Here is a 27,634-nt window from a genome sequence, read left to right as displayed (position 1 = left end):
GCAAGCAACCTATCAGAGAAAGAATTCAGAGAAATGGTCATAAGGTGGCTGAAAAGAATGGAAGACAAATTCTACAATATGAGTAAGAACCAGGAGGAAATGAAGAAGAACCAAGAAGAAATGAAAAATTACATCGCTGCTGTAAAGAACTCAATAGAAAGCATCAAGAGTAGACTAGAAGAAGCAGAGGACCACATAAGTGATCTAGAAGACAAGATGGAAAAAAAATACCCAAGTAGAGCAGCTTCTAGAAAAAAAAAATATTAGAAAGCAGGAGAGCCTAAGGGAAATTTGGGACAACACGAAACAAAACAACATCCGAATAATAGGGGTTCCAGAAGGAAAGGAAACTGAGCAAGGAATAGAAAACCTGTGTGAGCCGAAACCGGTTTGGCTCAGTGGATAGAGCGTCAGCCTGCGGACTGAAAGGTCCCAGGTTCGATTCCGGTCAAGGGCATGTACCTTGGTTGCAGGCACATCCCCAGTAGGGGTGTGCAGGAGGCAGCTGGTCGATGTTTCTCTCTCATCGATGTTTCTGGCTCTCTATTCCTCTCCCTTCCTCTCTGTAAAAAACCAATAAAATATATATATATAAAAGAAAACCTGTGTGAAAAAATAATGACAGAAAACTTCCCTGATATAGGGAAGGAAAAACCCACACAAATCCAAGAAGCTCACAGAGTCCCAAGCAAAATTAACCCCAAAAGACCGACTCCAAGGCACACTATAATTAAATTGGCAAACACCAACGACAAAGTAAGAATCTTAAAAGCAGCCAGGGAGAGACAGAAAGTTACATACAAAGGAACCCCTAATCAGACTAGCAACTGATTTCTCAACAGAAACTCATCAGGCCAGAAGGGAATGGAATGAAATATACAAAGTCATGCAAAGGAAGGGTCTGAATCCAGGAATACTGTACCCAGCAAGGCTATCAATCAAAATTGAAGGTGAAATCAGGAGCTTCACAGACAAAAAAGGACTAAGGGAATTTATCACCACCAAACCAGTGATGCAAGAAATGCTAAAGGGTCTGCTGTAAAAAAAAAAGAAATAGGAAGTAAAGAAGGAACACAGGTACAGAATAAAAATGGCGACAAATAAGTACATATCAATAATAACTTTAAATGTAAATGGATTGAATGCCCCAATCAAAAGACATAGGGTAACGGATTGGATAAGAAAACAAAACAAAACATATATCTGCTGTCTACAGGAAACCCACCTCAGGAAAAAAGACGCATACAGACTGAGAGTGAAGGGATGGAAAAAGGTTTTCTAGGTGAATGGAAATGAAAAACAAGCTGGGGTAGCAATATTTATATCTGACAAATTAGATCTCAAAGTGAAGGACATAACAAGAGATAACAAAGGCCACTTCATAATACTAAAGGGAGCAATCCAACAAGAAGAAATAAGTCTGGTAAACATATACGCACCCCATATAGGAGCACCCAAATACATAAAAGAACTCCTGAAAGATATCAAAGGAGAGATTGACAGCAATACAATCATAGTAGGAGACTTTAATACCCTACTATCATCATTGGACAAATCCTCTAAACAAAAAATCAGCAAAGAAACATCAATCCTAAATGACTCACTAGACCAGATGGAATTAATCGACATCTTCAGAACATTTCACCCCAAAGCCACAGAATATACATTCTTCTCAAGTGCACATGGGTCATTTTCAAAGATAGACCATATGTTAGGACATAGACAAAGTCTCTCCAAATTCAAAAAGATAGAAATCATATCAAGCATCTTCTCAGATCACAGTGGCATAAAACTGGAAATCAACTACAATAAAAACAATCCAAAGAAATCAAACACATGGAGACTAAACAGCATGCTATTAAACAATGACTGGGTTACCAGAGAGATCGAGGAAGAAATAAAAAACATCATGGCAACAAATGACAATGTCCCAACAATCCAAAATCTATGGGACACAGCGAAAGCAGTCTTGAGAGGGAAGTTCATAGCTCTACAAGCCTACTGCAAAAAAACGAAACAATGGTAATAAATTACCAAACCCTAAACTCAAAGAGTTAGAAAAAGAGCAACAAGAAAAGCCCAGTGTAAGCAGAAGGAAGGAAATAATAAAGATCAGAGTGGAGATAAACAACATAGAGACCAAAGAAACAATACAAAAGATCAACAAAACCAAGAGCTGGTTCTTTGAAAGGATAAACAAGATTGATGAGTCTCTAGCCAGGCTCACCAAGAAGCAAAGAGAGAGGACCCAAATAAACAAAATCAGAAATGAAAGAGGAGAAATGACAACAGATCCCGCCGAAATACAAAGGATTGTTACAAAATACTACGAACAACTCTATTCCAACAAACTGGACAACCTGGAAGAAATGGACATATTCCTAGAAAAATATAACCTTCCAAAACTCAATCAGGAAGAAGCTAAATAGCTCAACAGGCCAGTAACTATGGAAGAAATTGAAGCAGTCATCAAAAAGCTTCCGGCAAACAAAAGCCCGGGGCAGATGGCTTCACAGGAGGGTTTTACCAAACACTCAAGGAAGAACTAAAACCTATCCTCCTCAGACTATTCCAAAAAATTCAAGAGGAAGGAACACTTCCAAGCTCCTTCTATGAAGCCAGCATCACCCTAATACCAAAACCAGATAAAGACAACACAATGAAAGAGAATTACAGACCAATATCCCTCATGAACATAGATGCCAAAATCCTCAACAAAATTCTAGCAAATCGGCTCCAGCAGTACATCAGAAAGATCATACACCATGACCAAGTAGGATTTATCCCAGGAATGCAAGGATGGTACAATATCCGCAAATCAATAAACGTGATACATCACATAAACAAATTGAGAGATAAAAATCACATAGTCATATCAATTGATACAGAAAAAGCATTTGACAAAATCCAACACCATTTCTTGATAAAAACTCTCAACAAGGTGAGAATAGAAGGATCATACCTCAACATAATAAAAGCTATATATGATAAACCCACAGCAAACATCATACTCAATGGGCAAAAACTAAAACCATTTCCCCTAAGAACAGGAACAAGACAGGGATGCCCACTCTCACCACTCCTGTTTGACATAGTACTGGAAGTATTAGCTATTGCAATTAGACAAGAAGAAGAAATAAAAGGCATCCAAATAGGAAAAGAAGAAGTAAAGCTATCCTTATTTGCAGATGACATGATATTGTACATAAAAAACCCGAAAGACTCCATCAAAAAACTAATAGACTTATTAAATGAATTCGGCAATGTAGCAGGATACAAAATTAATGCCAAGAAATCTATGGAATTTCTATACACCAATAGTGAACTTACAGAAAGAGAGACTAAAAAAGCAATCCCATTTACCATCACAGCAAAAAAAATTAAGATACCTAGGAATAAACTTAACTAAGGAGGTAAAAGACCCATACACGGAAAACTACAGGACACTGAAAAAAGAGATAGAGGAAGACATAAACAGATGGAAGAACATACCATGTTCATGGATTGGTAGAATCAACATCATTAAAATGTCCATACTACCCAAAGCAATCTACAGATTCAATGCACTCCCCATTTAAATACCAACAGCATATTTCACAGACCTAGAAAGAACTCTCCAAAAATTCATCTCTAATAAAAAAAGACCCCGAATAGCCACAGCAATCCTGAGAAAGGAGAATAAAGTAGGAGGGATCTCAATACCAGACTTCAAGCTGTATTACAAAGCCATTGTTCTGAAAACAGCCTGGTACTGGCACAAGAACAGACATATAGATCAATGGGACAGAATAGAGAATCCAGATATCAACCCAAACCACTATGCTCAATTAATATTTGACAAAGGAGGCATGAACATACAATGGAGTCAAGACAGTCTCTTCAATAATGGTGTTGGGAAAATTGGACAGATACATGCAAAAAAATGAAACTAGATCACCAATTTACACCATACACAAAAATAAACTCAAAATGGATACAGGACTTAAACATAAGACGGGAAAGCATAAAAATACTAGAGGAATCCACAGGCAACAAAATCTCAGACATATGCCAAAAGAACTTCTTCACTGACACTGCCCCTAGGGCAATGGAAGCTAAAGAGAAAATTAACAAATGGGACTACATCAAAATAAAAAGCTTTTTTGCAGCAAAAGAAACCATCAACAAAACAACAAGAAAGCCCACTCTATGGGAAACAGCCTAGGTGCCCGTCAGCAGATGACTAGATCAGAAAACTGTGGTACATCTACACAATGGAATACTATGCTGCCATAAAAAGAAGGAATTCTCATCATTTGCAGCAACCTGGATGGAATTGGAGAACATTATGCTATGTGAAATAAGCCACTCAATGAAAGAAAAATACCACATGATCTCACTCATTTATGGATAATAAAGAACATTATAAACTGATGAACAAAAAGATACAGAGACAGTAAAGCATCAAACAGACTGTCAAATTACAGGGGGAAGGTTAGGGAGAGGTGGGGGAGATAAGAGATCAACCGAAGGACTTGTATGCATGCATATAAGCATAACCAATGGACGCAAAACTCTGGGGGGTGAGGGCATGTATGGGAGTGGGGTGGGGGGGGGACAATGGTAAGATATGTACACATATAATACCTTAATAAAAAAAAATTAAAAAAGCTTTATATGATTTGGTTTCAATTTGTTCTCAATCTCATATATCATCATTCCTTTATCCCACATCCTATTCACTCCCTCTTTCCTCTTATACTTACACATACATGCATATAACACACAGACCAAATAGACTAGCCATAGCCAACTATTGTTGTTCTACGAGTCTATCATTCTTAGAACTAAAAAAGATGGTAGATCCAGGACCATGTCTTTCCTAATAATTATGTTGAGATATGTTGTAACCTAGCTGAGCTATAATGAGAAATTTGAAGTAGCCCTAGCCGGTTTGGCTCAGTGCCTAGAGCATCAGCCTGGGGGCTGAACGGTTCCAGGTTTGATTCCGGTCAAGGGCACATGCCCAGATTGTGGGCTTAATCCCCAGTGGGAGGCATGTAGGAGGCAGCCAATCAATGATTCTCTCTCATCATTGATGTTTCTATCACAGAATAAAAATTTCCGCCTAGATTTTTAAATTAAGTTTTATTTTGTCTCTTACATGTGTGCTTATATTGTGATTTTTAGAATATTATGTCACTTCCTAACCCTTACTACTACTAATATCTAAAAGCACTATTTACTACTTTATTTCTTTTCTCCAACACAGTATATCATTATCCTACTATGTGCCTTTTTCTTAGTTTATGACATAGTTATACTAGTACATCTGCCTGGTTCTTCACTTGTAATGTAAAAACGCGTTTTATCAAGGATTGAACATCTATAAGAAATTTATGCTCAATTAAGACACACACTTTGATCTAGCAGATGTTGAATATAAGATGTAAACAAAACAAAACCACAGGAAAAAAAAATAGCACATAATGGCAAGGACTCCAGAAAAAAAAATAAAAAAAAGAGAGAGAGAGACAAATATCAAGATAAAAGTAAAAACTTTTGTTGCCACTTTTATTCACTAAAATTGTATTGAATTTTAAAATCAGGATGTAAATAATGAGAAGGAGAGGTGTACAAATCCAAAACCAGGTGGAGAAATAACCTTTCCATAAGAAGAGATAATTGTTCTGAAATTATATTTAAAATGTGTTAACAATTATAGCTTAAAGTAATGTTCACTTTTTATTGCTAATCTCCATTTCAACATTTTCTATATAATCATAATTCACTTGTGTAACTTTAATAGATAAAAAACATGTTATAATAATTTTCTGCTACAAATTTCATTTTAATAAAAATTACCTCAGATTTTCTATTTTGCAATTAAATTATTTTTGAAATTACTAATATAAATACATTTAGAGAAGCATTTGACTTTCAAAGTTATTAAACTGGTATTTGAGGTCATTTTGATACTTAGTTTCTGCATGTTTAGTTTTTTTAATTTAGAAATGATTTGCAGATTCATTAATTTTTAGGTCATTCTGCATGCCTAGATAATTTCTACTTGTACAGTGTGAATTTTAAAAAATACACATTACTTTAGTGGGGAATTTCTGCATTTGTCAGGATATTATCTGGACCTTTAAATCAAACACACACAACCCCCCCCCCCCCACAAAAATTGGAAAAAAACACACACTTAAATACAAATTCACTCTTTATATAATGCTCTGAAGATTCCTTGCTCCATATTCCTTAAATCCAGCATCATGGCTTGTGTTAAAATATGGGGGGAAATGTCATATTTTATTATTCTTTTTTTCTTTATTGATCAAGGTATTACATGTGTGTCCTTATACCCCTATTGTACGCCCCACACCCCCACTCATGCCCGCACCCATCTGGTGTCTGTGTCCATTGGTTAGGCTTATATGCATGCATACAAGTCCTTTGGTTGATCTCTTCCCCTTACTCCCACCCTCCCCTACTTTCCCACTGAGGTTTGATGGTCTGATCGATGCTTCTCTGTCTCTGGATCTGTTTTTGTTCTTCAGTTTTTGTTCTTCATTATATTCCACAAATGAGCGAGATCATGCGATATTTATCTTTCTCTGACTGGCTTATTTCGCTTAGCATAATGCTCTCCAGTTCCATCCATGCTGATGCAAATGATAAGAATGCCTTCTTTTTTACCGCAGCATAGTGTAGATGTACCACGGGTTTTTAATCCACTCATCTGCTGATGGGCACTTAGGCTGTTTCCAAATCTTAGCTATGGTGAATTATGCTGCTATGAACATCGGGGTGCATATACATCCTTTCTGATTGGGATATATTTCTGGTTTCTTGGGATATATTCCTAGAAGTGGGATCACTGGGTCAAATGGGAATTCCATTTTTAGTTTTTTGAGGAAACTCCATACTGTTCTCAATAGAGGCTGCACCAGCCTGCATTCCCACCTGCAGTGCACGAGGGTTCCTTTTCTTCTGCATCCTCACTAGTGCTTGTCATTTGTTGGTTTGTTGATGATAGCCATTCTGACAGGTGTGAGATGGTACCGCATTTTCGTTTTGATTTTCATCTCTCAGATGATTAGTGACTTTGAGCATGTTTTCACATGTCTCTTGGCCTTCCTTACGTCCTCTTTCGAAAAATATCTATTTAGGTCCATTGCCCATTTTTTGATTGGGTTGTTAATCTTCCTTTTGTTAAGTTGTATGGCTTCCTGTAAATATTGGAGATTAAACTCTTATCGGTGATAACATTGGCAAATATGTTCTCCCATGCAGTGGGCTTTCTTGTTGTTTTGTTGATGGTTTCTTTTGCTGTACAGAAGCTTTTTATTTTGATGTAGTCTCATTTGTTTATTTTCTCTTTAGTTTCGATTGCCCTAGCAACTGTATCAGTGAAGATATTGCTTCAGCATGTGTCTGAGATTTTGCTGTGTGTGGATTCTTCTAATATTTTTATGGTTTCCCGTCTTATGTTTAAGTTTTTTTATCCATTTTGAGTTTATTTATGTGTATGGTGTAAGTTGATGGTCTAAGGAGGTAAAAGACCTGTACTCGGAAAATTCAGGACACTGAAAAAAGAGATAGGGGAAGACATAAACAGATGAAAGAACATACCGTGTTCATGGATTGGTAGAATCAACATCATTAAAATGTCCATTCTACCCAAAGCAATCTATAGGTTCAATGCACTCCCCATTAAAATACCAAGTGCGTATTTCACAGACCTAGAACAATCTGTATGTTCAATGCACTCCCCATTAAAATACCAACTGCGTATTTCACAGACCTAGAACAAACTCTCCAAAATTTCACCTGGAATAGAAAAAGATCCCGAATAGCTGAAGCAATCCTGAGAAAGAAGAACAAAGTAGGTGGGATCTCAATACCAGATTTCAAGCTGTATTACAAAGCAATTGTTCTCAAAACTGCCTGGTACTGGCACAAGGACAGACATATAGACCAATGGACTAGAATAGAGAATCCAGAAATCGACCCAAACCACTATGCTCAATTAATATTTGATAAAGGAGGCAAGAGCATTTGACAATGGAGTCAAGACAGTCTCTTCAATAAATGGTGTTGGGAAAATTGGACAGACACATGCAAAAACTGAAAAAAATGTCATGTATTTTTAAAAATTCATATATTCTTTCACTGAGAGCTTTGATGTTATAATGTGTTTTGCAGTAATATGTATAGTTTTTTTCAAAAGATAATAGCACTTAAACGTAGGCCAGCATAACCATGGTGTAAATCAACACTGTTTTCCAAACTATGTAGTTGAATATTATATGCTTGGTTATTTAGTACTATCAGTTTAAAAATGTGTCCAATAATTTATTTGAGGGTATACACTCAAATTGAGTAACCTACTAAAGTAGAAAGTTTTTTTTTTAGCTGGACCAGGCAGGTGTCTCTTCAGTGGTGATAGAGAAATTATAGTGAACACAGCTTGTCTTCCTTTATTGTCACTGCAGTATAACTACTTATTCAATAAATACATATTTTTTATTAAACTTAGTTGTAAGTGTTCCTTTAAATTTGATTCAAATATTAAATCAGTTCATAAAAAGAAGGTGGTGCATTTGCTCATGATAGCCATTTCGTGGATGTTACTGAGCCTGGATTATACTGGAAAGACTAGTTCTTTCGGTGATTTTTTGTCCTCTCTATGCTATTTAGTACTTCTATATTTTTGGTTCAGTGTATTTTAAAGTTTAGCTGTGATCCTGGGTAATAGTGCTTGCAGATGACAAAGAGTATTTCTCTTAATAGTAGGTAAGAAATTAGTAATTTTCACAATTATTTCCAGTTGGAGAGAAATAACTAAGTGTTCATTGTGTGTTAAGCCCTGTGTACTTTATAAATTATATTTCATTATGTGATCATAGCAGCAGAAGAAGCTTGGAGAGATTTTTATTGTCTCTGAGCCATAAAGCTGAATGAGGGAAATGTTAGGGTTTGAAAGACCTCTGGGACTCTGCAGCTCAAACTGTCAACTGCAGTCCTAAACTACTTCTCCAGTGTAGTAAAGGAAGAAAACCTTGTTAAGACTGTTAAACGTCGGGTGGAGGGGAGGGTATTTGATGCAAATACCTGGCCAGTCTTTGGTATCATAGCAATGTACTCAGTTGTTTGTTATTGCCAGTTGTCTGTCTTCATGGTAAGTGAATTGCTTTGCTATAATCAAAAGAAACAAGCTCAAACACTTGTTACAAGATGCGATTTATTATTTTTAGCAAGAAGAGCCTGGTCAAGCAAACATATTATAATCATGTGTCAAGTAGAGTGACCTTGACAGAATCATTAATTCATTAAGTTAGTAAAAATTAGTCATTAAAATTACTTCTGTAGACCAGGCCTATTTTAAGGCCTTCTAAAAGTTTTTTTCACCATCTTTAGTTTCTGAAAACCACGTCTGTAATACAAACCACCATCACAGCATCTCCATGAAGGCTAGGATTACTGGCTAGATTGTTAACCATGCTCCCTCATTCTGCCTTTGCCCCTTAAATTTCATTCTTCACCCAGTGCTAATATTATCACTTTAACACCTAAAGTCACATAATGTCATTCCTTTGGCTCTCAGTCCTACAATAGCTGCCCAATTCCCTCAGACTAAAGGTTATAAACTTTACTATGACCTACAAATTTATAAATGATCTGACCCCAATTTCTAGTTGCTTCCTTAACATAATTTCACACTTCTGTCTTTTTCATTTGATCTGCTCTGATCACATTACTTTCTTTGCTGTTTCTGGACCACAGCAAGTGTGTCTAGTGGTGGGAGGTGAGTGCACGTGGATTAAAAGCCATTAAAATAGCCTTAAGAAGGTATTTTACCTGAGAATAATTTTTTCCAACTATAGGGGTATGGTATTAAAATACATATTTTTGTTTATTACATATTTTATAAAGAGCATTTATTCACTCTCAAATATATATGTATGAATAGACATATTTAACAATTTATAATACATATATGTATGAATATACATATCTAACAATTTACTGTATACTAGGATATATTTGACAGGTTGGGAAACAAAACAGATAAGCACTGTGAGTTTTTCTTGTAGGATGAGAGATGCAATAAATAGACAAATAAATGCACAATATATCAGAAAATGTAAAGGAAACAACATAGGGTAATGGTCGGCAAACTCATTAGTCAACAGAGCCAAATATCAACAGTACAACGATTGAAATTTCTTTTGAGAGCCAAATTTTTTAAACTTAAACTTCTTCTAACACCACTTCTTCAAAATAGACTCACCCAGGCCATGGTATTTTGTGGAAGAGCCACACTCAAGGGGCCAAATAGCCACATGTGGCTCGCGAGCCGCAGTTTGCCGACCACTGACATAGGGGAAGATTATGGAATGGGACTAGCTATTTTATAGAGAATAGTCAAGGAGGACTTATGAATAAGGTGATGTGAAGAAAAACTAGAAATGAGGATGTGACAGACATGGACTTGTGCTGAGCATTTTCCAGACTGATATCAGAGTAATGTAAAGGCCCTGAGGCAAGTGCATCCTTAGTATTTTCCAGCCAGAGCAAGGAAGTCAATGTGGCTCAAGAACAGAGATTGAAGGAGAAAGGAGAGAAATGGGGAAACAATAGAAGGTTTGATGCATAGGAATCACATGATTTGAGCCGTTTTCTAAAAATGATCACCATGGATGCCATTTAAGGATATATTGCAAGGAGCCAAGAACAGAAATAGGAAACCAACAGATAGCAAAAGGGCTATTGGCAATAACATATATGAGAAATTCTGGTGGCTCAGATCATGGTGGTCACACTGTAGGAGGTAAGAAATGTTAGGTTCTTGATTTTGAAAGTGTCCCTAACAGGATTTGCTCCATGGGGCGTGGGTGTGTAAAGTAAGAGAAAAAGATGACTAGAGAATGACTCCATGGTTTGTGATCTTCAGTTGGAAGGATGGAGTTTTCATTCATGAGGCGGGGAAGAAAAGGTAGAAAGTTAGTCATTAGTAAATGTTTAAGGCTGCTCAGGCTCTAGGGTCATCTGAATAAAACTTGGGAGTCATTAAGAAGTCCAAGAAGACCCTAGAGATCATCTATTTCTTGATATCTGGGTGTTTACTTCATGATAATTCAATGACCTGTGGATTTTGTTTTGTGGATTTGTCTTATATTTAAAATAAAACCACTTTTTAAAAAGAAAGAGAGGAAGGAAATAACTGGTGAAGACTAGATTCTAATGACTGGATTTCCCCTATACTAAACCTTTCTGTTCTTTGCCATGCCACCACTTACTTCATACCTTTTTGTCTTCATTAGCCTAGAACAGAAGTTGGACAACTTTTTCTTTAAATGGTTAGATAGTCAACATTTTATACTTTGATAGGCCAAAGTGTTTCCATTGCAACTACCCAACTGTGACATTATAGCGTGAAAACAGCCATAGATCTTGTAATGAAAGAGGATGGCTGTGTTTCAATAAAAAATTATTTATGGACAATAAAATGTGAATTTGATGTATTTTTTTTTTTGCATTTCATAAGATAGTATTAATTTTGTGATTTTTTCAAATGTTTAAAAATATAAAGATGATTTTAGCTCCTAGGCTGTGTAACAACAGGCAGGGGACCAGATTTGGGCTGCAGGACATGGTTTGCTAACTCTTGGCCTAAGTTATTTGTTATTTTCTTAGTGGCCTCCCTTTCTCTATTTGTCTCTCTTTTAAATTGTCCTTTGCATTGTTCCAGAGATATTTTCTTGCAACACAAGTGTGATCAGGTGCTCGCCTGGATGAAGAGCTCAGGGAACTAGAGGAGCTGTTCTGGCGCAGGCCGGGTGAGAGGGTGGAGGGAAGGCCCTCTGGTCAGGAAGGGCCGGGAAGAGCAGTGCAGACAGAGAGCGGCATGGGAGGCAGGCACAGAAACTCAGCCGCCGGAAGTGCCCATCATGTGTGGGAATTGCCAGGGACTTAACTACTTGAAGACATTTTATGTCAAGTTAAGGAAACTGGATTATCTATCTATCTAACATCTATCTATCTATCTATCTATCTATCTATCTATCTATCTATCATCTATCTATATTGCTGGTGAGTTTCTGTTTAAGGATTTTATGAACAAAAATGCATGGTCAGTTGTTTATTTTAGAAAAAAAATTTGTTAAACCTAGCAATTACGGTTTTTAAAACTAAACATTTTAGTAACTTTAACTTTCAGTGGAAAGGGAAGCAAAATTCTAATTACAAAAGGATAAATAATAAAGGCTGGGTTAATTTTATAGAAATGATCACCATTTTTCAGCCCTAAATATATGTAAACATATAAACATAGACATGTCCAAATCAATCTATAATAATAAAAGCATAATATGCTAATTAGACCAGACAGCTGAATGACCTTCTGGACAAAGCCGGGGCTTCAAGGGCCGAGCCCCTTGCATGAATTTTGTGCATCGGGCCTCTAGTACACATATTAAAACCTGCTAGAGAAGTACAGTAATGTGGTATGAATATAAGCACTTGGATTCAAGTTAGAAAACCCACTTTTTGCCTCAGAATCACTACATTCGTAGAGGAGACACTCAGTTATCTAGTCTTGGCTTCTACAATTAATAACAAGATATTTAAACTTGATGCCAGTTTTATATAATTCCTACCAATATCTGCATGTTACTGATTTACAATAGATTAATCTGTTTATGACTTTTACTATACATTTGCTCAAGTCATTGTTGCATATTCTGCTTTCACAGTAGACACTTTTGTCACCATGAGACACTTTTGACCTGTTGGATATTGCCAGTAGAAATGGAGCCTAATCATTATGTTATATGTTTCTAATTCTGCTTTTTAATCCTTTGTTCAATTTTAGCCTGGGATCAACTGTGCAGTTTTCTTGTGATGAAGATTATGTCCTACAGGGTGCTAAGAGCATCACCTGTCAGCGAATAGCTGAAGTCTTTGCTGCTTGGAGTGATCACAGGCCCGTATGTAAAGGTAAAGTCTTTAAAATAAAAATGGTCTTTTAACACATTTGAATAGTTTGAACTTTGTTCTATTGAGTATAAATGTTAATGGACTCTTTGAGGTGTAATGCAGTCTTTAAGCAAACATTTAGCTCATGTATTTAACAATGTGTATTGAAAATCTGTAATATATGAACCACTATCTTAGGTTCAGAAGGAGTTTCCAATCTAATAATCACATAGCAACAGATTGGAGCATAAAATATGTAATACAAGGCACTGGTAACTTTGTTGGCCTTTTTTTTTTAAATCACAAATTACTATGTATAGACATTGATATGGATGAGATGAATTTTTAACTGTAATTCTACCTCTGTTTGTACAGTTTGCCATTTTAATCACTTATATGTCTAAGAGCAGTGATGTTGGGGCAGTGGATGTATAGCACAGGTTCTCTAGTTAGTTAATTTAATCTAAGACCAATAATGAATATTCTAGTTTTCATATTACCAGTAATCACTGATAAAATTTATTCCCAACACCATTCTACAAATTAAATATTTCCATTTCAGTTAAATGAAGCCCCCTTTTTCCATAAACTTTATTAAGCTATGTTTGAAGATGAGCACCTCATCCTCGCCTCCTGGCATTCTTGATTGCTTATTTGTGATTATGGTATCTCTGCATATTTCAGTGTCTGACATACACAAAATCCTGTTAGCTCTTCTTCTGCCTCAGAGAACATTTTCACCGATTCACCACACCCTGTAGATTACTTTCTGATAAAGTGAGGGTGATGTCAGAGGGACAGAGAAAAGACACATTTGAGAACTATGGTAAAGAGGAAAGGACAAACTATTTAACAATTGGCTAGATAGGGAAGGAGAAAGTGGCAAGACAGAGTCAAAGATAAATGTTAATGCCGATGGGACTAGAAACATCTCATGTTGTTAAAAGTATGAAGGAACTGAAAAATCAGGTTGTATGGGAAATTATCCACTGTTATTACAACATTGCTCAGCACCATTTTTTAGGCACTTAGTGCATGCTACGCATTGCTAACCACTGCATGTACTCCATCTCATTTAATCCTCAGAACAAACTGATAGAGGCATTTCCATCTCCATTTTATAAATGAGGAATATAAGGCATAGAGAGATCCAGCTACTTTCCCAAGTTCAAATACCTAGGAAATAGCAAAGTCCTTAATAAGGCTATCTATAGAATGGAGAGGGAAGACATATTTCAGAGCATTAAGGAGGAAGGAGAAAAGAATAAAATGGAAGCCACGGGTATATTCCACTCACTTGAAAATGGCAATGCAGAGTAAGAATAAGAATCTAGATTTTTCTCTAGAAAAATCTAGGCGTGTGCAGGAGGTAGCCGATCGATGTTTTTCTCTCTCCCTTACTCTCTCTAAAAATCAATTTTAAAAAGAGTGTTTTATATATTAGACAAATATGAGAACTGCCAAACAAATAGGGAAACATCAGTTTAAGCAAACTATTTTCCTGGCTTTAGGGTCTGAAATATCTTGCATTGTTCTCTATAAAGTGAACACTGAGTAGTAAGTGTTTTGGGGTTACACTCATCAATATCCCAACAATTAATAGAACAGTAAACTGCAAAAAGTTGAATTTTTTATGGTGTCCTCCTCTTAAGACAAATTGTATTTATAAGAGACAATATATTGAAAATCATGTTTCAAAATGGCAAGATCCAAATGTGCTGTCTCATTAGATGTATGTATTTTTTTTTTGGCAAAAAGAATGGGGAAATAGATGTACATTCAATAAAAAGAGATTAATTTAATACAGAAACAAAATGTCACATAAGAAGAAAAGTTATAACCAGACCATGGAATTTAAGGTATACATAAAGTAAGATTGAGACTATAAACCATCTTTTTTTTTTTTCATTCAATCCTCTCATTTCAATAAAAAGAATAATAATATTTATTATAATTGTAAGTTGTTCAAAGACAGAAATGTTACTTTATTTTATTTTTCATAAACTGTAGCACAAAGAACAGCTCTGTACTGACATAAATCTCAAGAAATATTTGAATATTAGTGTATGATTATTTTTCTTCAATTCTAAGATATATGATATACTGGTATATACATATATATATACATATATATGTATATATATGCACATCTACATATACTAGTACATACATTCAACAGTTATTCATCAGTAGCTGGGAGATATAAAATTTTCATATTCAAGATTTATATATTGATATTTTCATCTAAATTTTACTTTTTCTGCAGATATTAATCATTTATACATAGCTTTATGTGTTCATTGCATGCAAGGCACACGTGTGTAATGGTTTATAAAGTACATTTTGCTATTAGAAATTACTGGCTGTGGTGCTGGAAACGGTAATGGAGGGAACATGCTGAAATAGTAATTGAAGTTTTGAAATGACTATCTACTGTGAGACTGAAGAAAGAATAGTTTTCCTGTCTCATGGGTACTTGAACAGAATAAATATGCTTTTCTCCAGACAGCAGCATAAATAGCCGTATCAGTGCACTGCACCTTTGAGAGGTTATTAATATAGCTGCTGTCTATGTATTGCATGGTTGAGCAATGAAGAAATGGGGATTTTATAGGAAATTAAAGTTCACAAACAGCAAATTATGAATTAAAAGTAAAAGCAATTCAGAAATTAATAATAATGGATTTTACACAAACTCAGATAATATTTTTTATTCTCTAAATGGGATATATATATTAAATATTTGTCAGTTTACAGTTATGGAAACATTATTTCTTTGTTGAAAGTGCAATAGATATCCAAAATCTGGAGTTTATACAAATAAGCAGACTTAAGCACTTTAATGGCATATAGAATGTTTATTTTAGACATTGATGTTGTTCAAAGAAGTAGCATTTGTTTAAGAATTGATAATTTGTTAACTAAGATACATTTAAGAGAGTTCATACTGATTGATTTGACTAAAAATGTTGACTGATTTTCAATTAATATATATTTGGAAACCCCCAAATAAGTAATGATTTTTGTCTGTTAGGTACATGGCGAAAAGAAGGCAAAAGGAATAAAAAAAATAAAAACTGGAAACTGGGCTAAAAATTAGGGAGTCACTTTTTGTGATATTCAATATTGTGTTAGTTTCAGGTATACTGCATAGTGGTTAGACATTTGTATAACTTACAAAGTGTTCTCCTGATAAATTTTGCACCCACCTGACACCATATGTAGCTTTTACAATATTACTGACTATATTCCCTAAGCTGTACTTTACATCTCCATGACTATATTGTGACTGCCAATGTGTACTTAATCCCTTCGCCTTTTTCACTCAATACCTCCACCCTCTTCCATCTGGCAACCATCAGTCTGTTCTCTGTATCTATGAGTTTGTGTCTGTTTTATATGTTTCTTTATATGTTTTTTTAGATTCCACATGAAATCATATGGTATTTGTCTTTCTCTGTTTGATTTATTTCACTTAGCATAATACCCTCTAGGTCCACCTCTTTTGTCACAAATGGTAAGATTTCATTCTTTTACATAGCCAAGTGATATTCCATTGTATGTATGTACCACCTCTTCTTTATCCATTAATCTTTGTGATCGAAGCATTTAATCATTTACATTTGAGGTAATATTAATAGGTATGTAGTTATTGTCATTTTATTATTTTCTGATTGTTTTTATAGTCCTTCTCTCTTCCTTTTTTATTCTCTTGCTCTCTTTTCTGTATGTTGATGACTTTCTGTTGTATTTGGGTTCCTTTCTCTTTATTTACTGTATACCTCTCGTAGATTTTTGGTGTTTGGGTGCTCCGGTGGTGTCCCTTGTGTGGGTGGTTTGTGCTCTTCTGTTGTAGTTGAGCCTTGATTGCTGTTGGCACATCACTGAGTGGGATTGACCCTCAGATGACTGGCCTCGAGGACTGGCCATGACTACAGTAGAACAGCTGTTGTGTGAGGGCTGATCCCATGGAAAATGATTCACTTTAGCAGGGCTCGGTGCCTGCCAAGAACACCCTTTGGGTGGTGTGTCCTTTCTTGTGGTAATTGGGTGGTGGTCTGGTGTAGTCTGAAATCATCCACCAAGTTTGTTGGTCCTGGGGTCTCCTTGATGCAGAACAACCTCAGCTGCTGCCTGTGCCTGGCCCTGGGCACCTGGTGGGAGCTACAAAGTGATGTGCAGTTGTCAGCTGCCTCTGCTTAGAGGCGCCTGGGAGAGGTTTTGTTGTGAACTGAGGTTGGCTGCTATTAGTGCTGGGCTTGGGGCCGCTCAGCAAGAGGAACAGGGCATGCCGATGCCAGCTGTCACTTGTTTGGGATTTGTGGAACTATACAACTCAACACTAGGAAGAAAAAACAATCCAATTAAAAAATGGGCAAAGGACCTGAATAGACACTTCTCCAAAGAGGACATACAGCTGGCCAAAGGCATATGAAAAGATGATCAATGTCATTAATTATCAGATAAATGCAAATTACAACCACAATGATATATCATCTTATACCTGTCAGAATGGCTATCATCAATAAATCAACAAAAAATAAGTGCTGGCAAAGATGTGGAGAAAAGGGAACCCTAGTGCACTATTGGTAGAAATGCAGACCAGTACAGCCACTATGGAAAACAGTATGGAGTTTCCTCAAAAAATTAAAAAATGGAACTTCCTTTTGACCTAGCGATCCCAGTTCTTGGAATATAGCCTAAGAATCTGAACACCAGTCAGAAAGAATATATGCACCCTTATGTTCATCAGTTTATTTTGTTCATTAAATTTTCTCATTCCCCTGTGATGTAGAAAGCCTTATTTTCTGTGTGTTGCTGACAGGATGTGCCATTTAGCACAAAGCACCTGGAAGATCTGTGATGACTTAATAGGCTTTCCACTAATTCTGGTCACATAAAAAAGGAGAAGAAAAGATAGTGGAGTGAGGACTCCACTTCCTTCCTTACTTCTCCACAGTGAAAACTCACTTTTGTTTTAAAATAACAGTAGAGCTATCCTTTGGCAGCTACTATTTTAAAAGCAAAGTGAGTTTATAAATAACATGATCACAGCGTGATTGCTGAAAAGTCTGACACTTTGCATGTGTGCACAAAATATTAAATTGTATGATGCAAAGTGAAAGATACAATGTGAAGTAAAACTATACAAACCTGCCCTGGCTGGTTTGGCTCAATGGATAGAGCATCAGCCTGCAGACTGAAGGGTCCCGGGTTCGATTACGGCCAAGGGCACATGCCTGGGTTGCGGGCTCGATCCCCAGTAGGGGGCATGCGGGAGGCAGCCAATCAATGATTCTCTCTCGTCACTGATGTTTCAATCTCTCTCTCCCTCTCCCTTCCTCTCTAAAGTCAATAAAAATATATTTTTAAAAAACAACTATACAAACCTGGGAAAGACATAAACACCAAAAAGTAAACAAAAGGCATAGGCAAAATATAAACAGACGTGATTGGTGAGAAGAGGGAAATTTTTAATACTTAAATTTTTAATTTTATTTGAAATTTTAAAAATCATGACTTTTACCCTTAATGTGAATGTACATAATTTATCACATCTGACAGACCTTTTTTAATATTAAGGTATAAACTATGTTGTACTGCTTAGCTGGTGTTACAGCAACTTGTATGGATATAGGTATAAAGCATCAACATCCCCAACAATTAGCAATGCTCAGCACTTGCCAGACACTCTCAAATACTTAAATGAATGCATGTTTTGTTTCCCACTATTCTAGACACAATTTAAGAAGCACAGGAAATAACTGAACAAAGCATGCCCTTGAAGACTTTACAGTCTCATTGAAAACACAGTACATTCAAAATAAAACAACCACAGAACACCCCTTAAGCAACAGAAGCATAGCTGCACAGGCAATATTTAAGTCATCAGGACAATTCAAAACAAATGAGGGACAGAAGACAAAAATGATAATATTAACCTTTGGGAAATAAATTCCATTGGCTTTGAAAATATTACTTAGTCACTTTATCTCAGAGTTGAATATTACTACATATTTCTTTATTTTGGAAATAATTTATTTAACAATATTGATATTTGAGTGTTAATTCTTTATTAGGTAGTGGGAGAAAAAATATGACCAAGAAATTATCTTTCCCTCAAGGAGATCCATGGTCTATTGTAATGCAAAACAAAACAAAACAAAACAAAAAAAACACCACACACACACACACACACACACACACACACACTCACACACACACACACACAACAGAAATATATACATTATCATACATCACAATAAGAGATATTGCAGATAAATTAACACAGTGCTTTGATTCAAAGATGATAAAACAACAAGAAAATTTTATTTAAAAATGAGTAATGATTTAAGAAGGAAAGGCAGATAGACATAGAAATTGAGAGGTGGAAATATATTGAAGACAGAGAATAGTATACATAAAGTTGCAGGGTTATTAGAGAGTGAGACAATGGTGAATGAATTGTGGAAAAGCATGAACTTATTGAGGGTGGGGGAAAATTGGGAGATAGGGTTGATCTTATTGTGAAGGGTCTTATATGTCATTGCCAAGGTGAATATTGGGTTTTAGTTTAGATACATAAAGCAAAGGAAATATTTGCTTTTTGCCTTTAAAAAACACACAAGATGTTATATTAATGTAATTCATTGAACAGGTATTTATTGATGATTATGTGCCAGTCAAACACTGTGCTAGATATTAGGAATAAAAATAAGCTAAGGCAAAGGCCATACCTGCAATGAATTTACTCTCAGTGGTAGGGGGAAATGGAGATTCCAAAGTTAATTGAGTTATATTACTTTATCATAAACTCCACGCTACAGTTATGTAAAAGGTGAACATCCTGGGGCTCATCAGAGAAGGCTTCCCACAGGAAGAAGAACCTGAGCTAAACCTTAACACATAGCTGACAGGCTAATGAGAATGGTGGTGGATATGAGGAATACACTAGTTAGAGGGAACCACATGGGCAAAGATAACAAAATATCAGGGTGCAGTATGTTATGGAAAATAGAGTATTAAAGGAGAGAAGCAACATTGAAGGCAGAGTTTAATGTTTGGAAGCTATTATAATTATTCCGGTTTAAAATATTACTTTATTAGACTAAGTCAGTGATAAGAGAAATGCAGAGAAGGGATTAAAAGAGAAGTAGACTACAAGGATTCCAGGATGCAACAGACAAGGAGAGGAAGTTGAGCCTGGGAAGGAGCAGCTGGAAACAGATGGATAATACGAGAGAATGGTGATATAACACCACAGGGAGAGATCTTGTAAATGACATGTGGTCAACACTTAAAATCTGCAAACTGGTTAAGAAAACAAGAACTCACTGAATTCAACAACCAAGAGGTCACCAGTGACCTTGGCAGAATCATTTTCATTGGAATTGTTGATGTGAAAGACACATGGCTATAGTTGAGGAGTAATGAGGTGAGAAGATTGAGTCTTAAAGTGAAAACCAGAAACTTGACTATGAAGCAAAGGCAAGAACTGGGTTAGTAGAGAAGGGAATGCAATTGGGGAAAGATAGTTTTTTTTTTTTAAGATGTGAGAGGTTTAAAAGCAAGGACAAATCTCCAGTGAATCCGAGAGAATGAGATACAGGTGAGAACTGGGTCAAAATTGGAAGATACAGTTCAGGACATGAAGGGGCTGGGATTCAGAATAGAGGGGATGGCATGTCCCTTAGATAGGAGCTAACGTACTCTCTCCTTTGAGGGAGCAGTCAGTGAAGGTAACGATAATTTTACAGGTGGGAAGCAGAAAGCGGCATTCTCAAACAGTGCACTACTCTGCTCCCCATTATTTTTCTATAAAGTAAGTGAGGCTTCTACAAAGACAGGAAGAAATCCAGAAGTTCTGTGATGAAGTAGGATGGAACTGAAGATGAAATTAATAAAAATAGGGAGCTGGGGAAGTCACCAAGCAGTCAGCCTCTGAGAAACACAATCATATCCTGTGGGTTTCATCTAGCCCAGTGGTCTTCATCCCTGGGTGCATATTACAGCCAATTGGAGAGCTCTTAAAATAAAAACCCATGCCTGGGTCCCAACCCATAACAATTAAATCAAAGTCTTAGGAGGATAATTCAACGAATATATCTCCTCTGAGATAAATTGGTCAATTTAACTGCATTGAGGATTCAAAAAAACAAAAAGAAACCAAACTTGAAATGATATTTCGTTTTCTTAGGGTCTCTCTTTCACTCATAAAGAGCAATGTTCTCACTGCCAGGCTGGTTGGAACACTTAGTTACACATGTCATATCACTGCTCTACAGAGGGCAAAGTGGACGTTTGATGTATTCAGGTCACAGAGCCAAACAACAGCTAACTGCTTCCTCCTCTTACTGGACACATACAGATACTGAAAGCAATATAAATTTGCATGTTAAATGTCAAAGATGGACTCATTTTCATACTTCCCATGTATTAGCAGCTGGAAATGGTGTTGATTTACTTTGAATTAAGTGTTTCTTGGGAGGAAATGAAATGGGGTCACACTGAAGGAGCTGCCCTTCACTTGCATTCCCACTGCCCCTTTCAGTCACCTTTAGCTTATCCATTCCAAGGAAACAAGACAAGTGTAGGTTTGCAGCATGGAAATAATCTTGAGAATAAAATTAAGTAACTAAATATGGCTTTATGAAAAATTCTTTTTAAAGTTTGTCAAAAGTGCCAACATTTCTACATATGCATTACTTTTGTATTTCTTGTTTTTGTGTATTGATAATCCAGTTTATGTATTTAGCATTTGCTTCACTGGCTTATCATTTAAATTATTTTATAAAAAAAATATTTCTGGAGATTCCAAGATGACTACAGATTCGGTGGAAGCTGGACTCACATCCTCCCAGCACCAAACCAGATTTACAGCTAAATTATAGAGCAGACAACCTGAGTAACCAACTGAAGGCTAACTGAACTGAAATATAAACAAGAATTTACAGAAGAAGTCACATAGAGACTGGTAAGAAGGGCAGAGATGTGCAAAGGGCTGGCCTCTTGCACACAAGTGTGGCAGCTAAGAAGCAGAAGGATATATTTCCCCAGGAGTGTGGGGTTGCCCCCCACCACAGGGATCCCCACCTCAGAGCAACAGAGATGGGAATAGCATTTGTTAGTAAAAGTCACTGGGGATTCAGTGCATCTGGGAGAGAAGGGAGTCTGCTAGAGACATAGACGCCTTCTTCTCAGGACCAATCACTCCAGTTGTTACAGCACCAGCCTGGGGAGGATACTACCTGGGTCCTCCAACCACTGGCAACACCACCCTGAGGGTGCACTCTTTCTGGAGAAGTTCTTGGTGGAGACTCAGACAGTGATTGAACTGTTTAGGTTTGGAAAGGGAACCCTTTTCCCCACCTCAAGTGCACAGCCGGTCCCCCCTCCCCAACCTGTTGAATCACTTAGCCTGCCCTTCCACTCCCTGTGGCCCAGCCCTGCTGAGTTCAGTTTTGTAGGAGGATCCAAGTGCCATGCTGAGCTGGGACTTATGGAGCATGAATCCCTGGGAGACTTTTGTCTGGGAAGCAGAGGGCTGGGTGCTGGATTCTGTGGCTATATCTTGGTGGGGGCAGTGGGGAGATACTGTCTTCCCTGTGAGCTCAGCTTATGTTATGCTTTCAACAGGAGACTCATTTGACCTGTCTCAGGCAGCTGGGAGCCATGCCCTGCTGAGCTCAGTCCCCTTGCGGGGTGGGAATCAAAGGCTCTTGTCCAGAAAGGGGAAGAAGTACCCTCCCCCACCCCCGTCTATAGGTTTGCCAGCATCACCCCCAAAGAGAGACTTTGTGAATCTCCCCTCCAAAATCCTACTTATGGGAATATATCAAAGAAACCTGAAACACTAATTTGAAAAAATATATGCACCCTTATGTACATTGAAGCATTATTTATAATAGCCGATATTTGGAAACAGCCCAAATGCCCATCAGTAGATGAGTGGATAAAAAAGCTGTGGTACATACAACAATGGACTACGACTCAGTCATAAAAAAGAAGGAAATCTTACCGTTTGTGACAACATGGATACACCTGGAGAGCATTGCGCTAAGTGAAATAAGCCAGTCAGTGAAAACCAAATACCATATCATCTCACTTATATATGGAATCTAATGAACAAAATTAACTGATGAACAAAATAGCAACAAAAACATGGATCCATGGAACAAACTGACAGCTGTCAGAGGGGAGGGAAGTTGGGTGTTGGATGAAAGGAGGTGAAGGGATTAAGCAAAAGAAACATATGTATATAACACATATACACAGACCACAGTGTGGTGATGGCCACAGGAGAAGGGAATGGGGGTAGGTGGGCAAAGATGGGAAAAAGGGGAACCGAATGAACTTTGCCTGGGGCATTTGCCTGAGGCAATAGGTGCATAATGAAGTGTGCAGATGATGTTTTATTGAGTTGTACTCTTGAAACCTCTATGGTTTTATGAACTAATGTCACCCCAGTAAATTCAAGAACAATGAAAAATGAAATATATTTTAATTTCATATTTCCATTATACTATTAAGGTCAATATTTATGACTGATTTTTTAAAATAAGTGCTATTTCACCAGAAAAAAATGTTTTCTTAGTTCTAGCACAGGAAAAAAGAGACATCTTGGCTAATTTCATATGTTCACCTTTTTAAAAAATGTTCTGAACCTATTTAAAGTTAATAAAATTTCATGGCCATTTTCTTGGTATTGAGTAAACTTTTATTTCAACTTCTGAAGGATAAATATTCATGCTTAGCAGGATCTGAAATCATCTATTCTGAAAATAAATACTTTGGGTTTTATGACATTGTTGCTTTTAATAAACATGAACACATCTCACATCTCCCTGAAAATGTGTTCCAAATTCTAAAGGATAAAAAAGCCAACAAAATCTTTAGATATAAAAATGATAAAGCAAAAGAAATGAACTGTTTTATTGCTTTTCTAAATCTGTTCCTGAAGGATCTAGCATGGCTTTCTATAAGACTACAAGAAATGTTTTCTGAATGCCTTACCATTGTTCACATTTATTTTGTTCTTTTCTGCATTGAATTTATTTTCAAATCATGGAAGGATGGCATGTGTAATTTTTTTCTACCTGTTCAGAGTATTTAAATAGAAAATGAAAACATAAGAGCCATGTTATTGGAAAATGTTTTGTGAGGTTTTCAAAAAAAGGAGTGCAGTTTTCTTCATTTTCATAACCATAAAAGTATTTACTAATTAACATTTATTCTGACCTATGAATACCAAAGGTCATATTTAGCCTCTTTTTTTTTTTTTTGCTTGCCCTTTCAGTTATTTCACCCCTCAGAAGTAATTACAGGACTGGCTAATGTGGACTTTTTAAAAAATGTTTTCTCAGTAAGGCAAAGCTGTCTGATAAAGGTAAAACCTGGGAGGAATATGATTAGAATATTTTATAAATTATAATAACTTTTGAGGAAAATAGTGGGCATTATCAGACATTATATTTAGAATTTAAAAATAAGTTTATTCAAATTATAAGAAACATGTTGAAATGTACCTATAAACTTATAAAGATATTAAAGCTCAGTAGTACTTTCAGGTGCTTAAGACTACAGTAAAATAGAACATCTAGAGGGAAGACATCTGAAGAAACTAAGGTGGCATTATAGAGTCCTGGCTGAGGAACTCTGGATTTAAACAGAAAGTACAAATCATACATGGATGCACATATCACCAGTAATAAATATTTAACATGTAATACATACTTGTAAGAACACTGCCAGGCTGTCTAAAGTCAAAATTAGAAATGTGAAATATGCTAAAAATCCTAACTTAAAATTTTTACATATATGAAGTAAGAAAATCAATATATATATACATATATATTCATTTAGGCTAGTGTTTTCTAGTTATCTTTGAATATTAATAATAAACATGCATAAAAGGAACTCAGTATTATCCAAATATATAATTTGTTGTGTTACTTTGCATAACTTGTCAGAATTTCTAATATTGTCATCTTCTCTGTTTATCATCAAAAATAGAAATGTAGCGTATAGCATAATCTCCCAAAATATGCTAACCTGGACTAAAAATTTTGGAAGCTGCTGATTTGAGGGCTGTATTATTGCACTCATTTCCTAACTTTTCTCACCTCTAATTTTCCTCTTTTCACCTTTGCTTCACATACTACTAGAGTACCTTATTTAAAAACCACTTTCAGGCCCTAGCTGGTTTGCCTCAGTGGATAGAGCGTCGGCCTATGGACTGAAGGGTCCCAGGTTCAATTCTGGTCAAGGGCACATGCCCGGGTTGTGGGCTTGATCCCCAGTAAGGGGTGTGCAGGAGGCAGCTGATCAATGATTCTCTCTCATCATTGATGTTTCTATTTCCCTCTCCCTCTCCCTTCCTCTCTAAAATCAATAAAAAAATGTTAACCTTTTGCACTCGGATGTCGAGTGTGACTCGACACGATTAGCATCGGTAGCAGCTCATTTTATACTCTTTGAATGTATCAATAATTTGAAATATAAAAAAATCCAAATAAATAAGTTTGTATGAAAAGAAACTCCAGTTTTTTATTCTACTGCCATGCTTTGTAAAATCTGGGGTATTTAAAAAATGAAATCTCGAGTAGAATAAAGGAATCGAGAAAAAAGCAAGCGAGTGCAAAGGGTTAAAAACAAAACAAAAAACCCCACTTTCAGTGTGCCATTCTATTTTACAAATAATTTATTGGTTTACTATTCAAGTCAAAATTTGTTAACATTTGGAGCCTCTAAAAAAATGACCCAAACTTTTCTTCAGCTTTATTTCTTCTTAGTCCCATTCATAAACACTGTTCAGAAAGGCATATACGACCACACCCCATGTTGCCTTCCATTATGTTCCCTTAGTGAAAAGAATCTCAGACTTAGAGTCACATTACCTAGTTTCAAGAACCACCTCCTCCATTGCATTTTTATGCTAATATTATATATCAATATTTTAATTTACTCTCTGTAACAGAATTTGGCTGACTACCTTACATATATTATCTATAATTAATGCAATAATTTTGCCTTTTATAGCTGAGAAAATAGGCCAAGTAAATTGCTCAAGGAAACACAGCTAAGTGCAGGAACTGGGGTGCAAATTTAGATGTGTATGATTTCAAAACCCACATTGTGTTCACTATTCCATATTGAATTAAATAACTCAAAACATCAAAAGATGCAAAATATACAAACTGTGGACATGAGTAACAGTTACATTTTGCAAAGGGTCATATAAAGTTTTGGCTCTTAGGAAGTTTCTTACAAATAAGATTGACTCCAGTTCTAGCCTATATAAGACTTTGGCCTCCTTGGGTAGGAACTGCTATTTCCTGTGCCACCTACACCCCAACTCAGCAGTATTTCTGGATTTTCTTCAAATAATTTTTCTGAACATGTACCTTCTCTTATTCATCCCCTGAGTGGTCCTTTGGAAAAGTTCTCACTTTCTTCTTAAAATTAAGTTTATCCCCAAATTCCAAAATGTAATTAATCAACTTGATAGGTGGCTATTCACATTTTCATCCTTTATTTTATTCATAGGCAAACATTGTGATAAGCCTTGGCATACCTAATTATTCTTCAATAATGTCTTCGGGGGAGCTTGAGGTTACTGTTAATCCATACATCAACTAGTTTTGAAAGAAACAGGAAATTTTACATACAGATATTCAGATCCTATTACCATAATCTGGAAGAATAAAGGGAAACAAAAAGGTTACTCAGCAAAGACTTTGTATGTGGGAGTGAGGAGAGATCTAGGAAGTTGAAGGAATATAAAGCAATATGAAAGGAGGCCAGAGCCTTGGGAACAGGAAGCCAGTTAGAAATCCTTGGGTCTGGTGAAGACACGATTATGAGAAGGGAAGGATCTATTATTTATTTTCTTATTTTAATTTTAATTTTTTTCTCACTGCCTTTGATCAGTTTTTATTCAAAATTAGCTGTCCAAAGTGATTTGACCTTTATGGAATAAACACTGTTAAATCTATGCCACGGGCTCCTTTTCTTCTGTGGTGGGTTCCTTTTCTTAGGGCTTCTTCTCAGCTGCTGGTGACTTGGAAGCTGCAGCCTTTTCTCCCTTCCTCTGCTTTGTAGCACCAACAGCCTCTTTCCCCCCACCCCCTTCCACGGGCTTCTTGCCTGGAATCCCCTTCCCATCTGATTTGGCTTCTGGTGCTGCTGCTCTATCCCCCGGAGCTTGTGGTTCGTGGCCTGGTGAAGAATGGTGTCTGGCACATGGTCTTTGCATATGGGTTTAGCTTCGACATGGATCTCAGGTTTTTCAGGGGCTTTTCCTTCAGGACTGCGGTGAATCTTCTTGTGTGATGCTGGGAGAGCTCTTGGGACGTCTGGGCTTGTCAGGATTCTGCTAAGGTCTGTACTGAGCACCTTGTGCATGGGAAGGCTGTAGTTACTCTTGAGGGTGGCGGCTTTACAGCCAGTGCCATACAGATCATCTAACTTGTGGAAAGCAATTTCAGCCCAAATGCAGAAACAGCCCACGTGCCCATCAGGAGCAGTTTCGAAATGTTCACTTTGCTCATAGAGTACAGTGTAATTCCAGGGATGTTGCTGAAGGCTTTGATGCTACTGTTACTGGTGAATCAGAATCCCCTGTGGCTTCTGGGAGTGAAGTTCTTGTGATATCTTCGGAAAAGGAGAATGC

The 27,634-nt window shown here is 36.6% G+C and overlaps 1 protein-coding gene across 3 annotated transcripts in view; it reads left to right on the top strand.

Annotated features, from left to right (window-relative positions):
• CSMD3 (CUB and Sushi multiple domains 3) overlaps window positions 1-27,634 on the top strand; it is a gene marked incomplete at both ends in the record, with an annotated part of 911,147 nt that overhangs the window by 374,750 nt on the left and 508,763 nt on the right. For all 3 annotated transcript variants that reach the window (XM_079795927.1, XM_079795926.1, XM_079795925.1), the window contains one exon: window positions 12,860-12,984. In XM_079795927.1, the coding sequence (XP_079652053.1) occupies window positions 12,860-12,984 (125 nt within the window). The remainder of the gene's footprint in view (window positions 1-12,859; window positions 12,985-27,634) is intronic.

The sequence above is a fragment of the Cnephaeus nilssonii genome (assembly GCF_951640355.1).
Source record: "Cnephaeus nilssonii genome assembly, chromosome: 18".
NCBI lineage: Eukaryota > Metazoa > Chordata > Mammalia > Chiroptera > Vespertilionidae > Cnephaeus > Cnephaeus nilssonii.
The sequence above is the reverse complement of the archived record's forward strand: the minus strand, read 5'-3'. Positions and strand labels throughout refer to the sequence as shown.